The sequence below is a fragment of the Mustela nivalis genome (genome assembly GCF_964662115.1).
Source record: "Mustela nivalis genome assembly, chromosome: 9".
In the NCBI taxonomy this organism is placed as follows: Eukaryota; Metazoa; Chordata; class Mammalia; order Carnivora; family Mustelidae; genus Mustela; species Mustela nivalis.
The window spans coordinates 65,278,327-65,282,689 of NC_139028.1; the positions used below are offsets into that span (position 1 = coordinate 65,278,327).

At 42.9% G+C, this 4,363-nt stretch overlaps 1 protein-coding gene across 1 annotated transcript; it reads right to left on the reverse strand.

Moving 5' to 3' along the window:
- Positions 1 to 2,148: 2,148 nt before the first annotated feature.
- On the reverse strand, positions 2,149 to 3,496 carry LOC309840467 (olfactory receptor 52K1-like). Its single transcript, XM_082682563.1, has one exon. The coding sequence runs from the start codon at positions 3,202 to 3,204 to the stop codon at positions 2,197 to 2,199; it is 1,008 nt and encodes a 335-aa protein (XP_082538689.1). The 5' UTR covers positions 3,205 to 3,496; the 3' UTR covers positions 2,149 to 2,196.
- Positions 3,497 to 4,363: the final 867 nt, after the last annotated feature.

Here is a 4,363-nt window from a genome sequence, read left to right on the forward strand (position 1 = left end):
GTATCCTGCAACTTTACAGAATTACAGTTTTAGTAGTTTTCGGTGGTCTTTAGGGTCTTCTATATAGAGTTGTCATGTCATCTGCAAATAGTGAGTTTTACTTCTTCCTTACCAGTTTGGTTGTCTTTTATTTCTTTATATTGTCTAATTACTATGGCTAGGACTTCCAGTACTATGCTGAATAAAAGTGGTAAGAGTGGACATCCTTGTGTTCTTCCTGACCTTAGGGAAAAGTTTTCAGCTTTTCACCATTGAGTATGATATTAGCTGTGGGTTTTTCATATATGACCTTTATTATGTTGAGGTATATTTTCTCTAGACCCACTTTGCAGAGGATTTTTATCATGAATGGATATTGTACTTGTGACTGTATTTTATTATTTATAGCATCCTAATGTATGAATGTACCATAATCTATTTACACATGTTATTGCTCAAGGACATTATTTTCTTTCTAGTTTTTCACAACTAGGAACAATGCTACTATGAAAATTCTTATACATGTATTTTGATGGCCAGGTATCTGAGGAGATTTATGGGGTCTTGGGGTATACATATCTTCAATTTCACTAGATAATGAAAAGTTGTCTTCCAGAGTGGTTCACCAATCTACGACCTCCCTGGTAATGCATGAGAATTTTGTGGTTATCTTCTGGGAAATTTTGTATTACATGTATGAATCTGTTATGTTTACACAATACATGTGTGAAGTTGTACAGTGTGCAACCTGAACATCTTATATGCGAGAGGCTAAAGGTCAAATACTTTTTCTTATACTTATTTTTTGAAATGACTCTTTAAGTCTTTTGCGTATTATCTGTCTTTTTCTTGTTGATTTGTAGTTGTTCTTTACATATTCTAGCTATCCGTTTTTTGGTTAAATTTATTGCAAATAACTTCCCCAAATCTGTGGCTTACCTTTTGGTTTCCTTTGGTGTGTTTTGATCAAAGTTGTGTCTAGTACATAGCGTATTTTTATGCAAATTACAGAAAGGTTCCCTCTCTGATGGTGTGGGCTGTAGTGTAGTGTGGGCTGAATTTCCAGCTTTGTATCCTCTTCCTTCCTCATCTTTGCTCTCTAACAGCTTCAAGATCCTTTTCTCATTTTCACAGAGGACATTGGCTCAGTCTACCTTTCCTCCCCAACTCCCGCCATTCTTCTAGACTACAATACAGTGCATTCATGTCCATGACCTGTACTCCATCTTGGTTTAATCATTTGCTTCCTTCAACACTAGTGACATATTGTCCATCCAGTCCAGGTCACAAATACATGATCATACTCCAGATCATTATCCATAAATGTACAACCTCCAAAGTCTTTTACTTTAGTGTTTTTCTTTCCAACCATCTCATTTCTTCTCACAATGCTCTACTAGGGCTGCAGAGCTATCTTTCCAAAACACAGATAAGACCTTGCCACTTTGCTGCTTTGTACTCTTACATGGCTACATACTGCCTAGAGTAAACCTTAAACTCCTTATCACGATAGATGAGGCCCTTCATCACCTGGCCTCTGTGTGCCCACCTGGCCTCCTTCCCTGCCTGGCCTGTACTGCTCCTATGCAGGGAGACTGGGTTTGGTGGGGAGAGTCCACTCGGCCGTGTCTACCCATGCCTCTGTGCCTTTGCACCCACTGCTGCTTTTGGCTTGAAATGCCTTTTCTTCTGTCTCCTTCCTCTCCTGCAAACATCTTATCTTATCTTTCAAACATAACTCAAATTCACCTTCTCAGTGAAGAGTTTTGAGTAGTTGTCTTTCCTCTGTGTTCCTACAGAGTTTTATACATAAAGCTATCATTGATATTCCATGTCTTTATACCATGGGAACTTTATAGCCTGGAGCCTCCTTCAGGGAAGAGACTGTTTTTTCCCCCCTTTCTTTGCAATCATAGGGTTAGCATGGTGTATGTAAAGTAGCTGTTTGAAAATTATATATGAATGAATGAAAATCACATGCAGAAAAAAGGGGAGAAAGTTTAGAAGGCAGAGACAGAAGCTTACTTTATAGTAAGCTTATAGTAAGTTATACAGTTATACTGTATAACTCTGGATTAGTAGCTGTTTACAGAAAATGGATAAAAGACTCTCAAAGATGAAGGCAGATAGTCAAAGCCAGAATATGGCAGGATGACTCACTGACACATTTATCCTCTTGCTAGTGAGAGTGACTGTGGGACCTCTAATTCCAAAGAGTTAGGCAGGAAGCTCCCCTTGTGAGGGCAGAGACTGGGGTTTCTCAGGTGGTGCAGGTAGCTGTTCCCTTTGGAACAGAATTGCCAGGTGCTGCCTGATTTCCTTGGTCCTGGCTCCATAGATGATGGGGTTTACTAGACATGGGAGCAGCAGGTAGAAGGCACTGAGTAGGTTGTGCACATCCTGGGAGGCAGTGCGAGCCACACGGTAGACGATGGACGAGGACATGGTGGAAGAGTAGATGGTGAAGATGACCAGCAGGTGGGAGCCACAGGTGTTCAGGGCCTTTGAACGAGCTCTGCCAGATGAAATCTGGAAGGCGGCATGGATGATGCGGGAGTAGGAAGCTCCAAGGAGCAGCATGTCCAGGACTCTGTTGAAGATGCGGACAGTGAGCCCCACAGTCTTGTTCAGGGAGTTGTCCCCGCAGGAGAGCTTCATTAGGGCCATGTGCTCACAGGCAAAGTAGTGGATTATGTCTGAGCGGCAAAAGTGAACCTGGGAGGCCAGTCCCACCACCGGAGCGACGATGCAAGTGCTCCTGGCAGCTGCCACGCCCAGCAGGCCAGCCAGCAACTGTCCCGTCACTATTTTGGGGTAGCGGAGAGGGTAGCAGATTGCAACATAGCGGTCCAGGGCCATGACCAGCAGGATGTTGCAGTCAAAGACAATGAGGAAATAGATGCAGAACATCTGGAGCAGACAGCGAGGCAGGGAGATGCGGTTGAAGTGCGTGGAGAAGCTGAACATCATGGCGGGCATCACGGTGGTGGCAACACAGATGCTGACAGCCAGGAGCAGAGCGATGAGCAGGTACATGGGTTGATGCAGGCTCCTCTGGGCAACCACCGTGTGGATGACCAGTGCGTTGGCAGAGAGGATTACCAGGTAGAGGCTGAGGAAGGGCAACACCAGGAGGGCGCGGGACCCCTGCAGCCCTGGGAAGCCCACCAGGAGGAAGCTGGTATAGGACACATTGGAGCTGCCATTGCTCCATGCTGACATCATTCCTGGGGTGCAGGATGGCTCTGGGAAGATAAGAGATACAGGAGGCCTGGTTTCTGTACCTGGACCCCACCAGGGCCTTTCTTACCCTCACCAGGCTTTGGTCTTCATGAGTCAATATTTCTGGAGAAGAAAGGAGAATTTAAGGGCCATAATTTAATAAGACACACATCTTTCAACAATTCTTTGCATTTCAAATATATTCTTCAGGGTAGATTTGAATGTAGGATTATGGTCAAATGATCTGAACACTTCTGAGCATGTCACGTAGATTTCTGAGAAAGTTGTATCAGTCTTGTTGTAGTCATTGGTGCTCATATTAACGTACTATGATTTAAAAATATTTTTAGTAATTTTGTGTTTGAAAAATACGATCTCATTTTATTTATTTATTTTTAAGATTTTATTATTTGTCAGAGAGGGAGAGAGAGTGAGCACAGGCAGACAGAATGGCAGGCAGAGGCAGAGGGAGAAGCAGGCTCCCTGCCAAGCAAGGAGCCCGATGTGGGACTCGATCCCAGGACGCTGGGATCATGACCTGAGCCGAAGGCAGCTACTTAACCAACTGAGCCACCCAGGCATTCCTACGATCTCATTTTAATTTGCAGGTTCTCATTTGTGAAATTTCTGTTCATTATACTTTGCCCAGGTATACAAGGGACTAAGTTATTTCCTGTAGCAGTTTAATTATTAACAGTATTGTCCCTTTTTTATCCATTGAAACACAATTTCTGAATCCTGTCAGTATTTTTATCTTGATTCTGATATTAAGACTAAGAATTTTAAATTTATAAAATGAAATTTATTGGCATTTCTCTTTGTGAGTTCTTTTCTTGGTTTTAAGCTTAGCAAACCTTCTCTCATTCAAAGATCAAAATGTACCTCTTTAGGGGCGCCTGGGTGGCTCAGTGGGTAAAGCTGCTGCCTTCGGCTCAGGTCATGATCTCAGGGTCCTGGGATCGAGTCCCGCATCGGGCTCTCTGCTCAGCGGGGAGCCTGCTTCCTCCTCTCTCTCTGCCTGCCTCTCTGCCTACTTGTGATCTCTCTCTGTCAAATAAATAAATAAATAAATAAATAAATAATCTTTGAAAAAAAAAAAATGTTCCTCTTTAAAATATGGTCTAATTTTTTCATATTAAATTTTGATCCTGGGATGCCTAGG

What these genes read in the sequence shown, in the direction of transcription:
- LOC309840467 (XM_082682563.1), bottom strand. Translation starts at nt 3,204, where the DNA reads ATGATGTCAGCATGGAGCAATGGCAGCTCCAATGTGTCCTATACCAGC.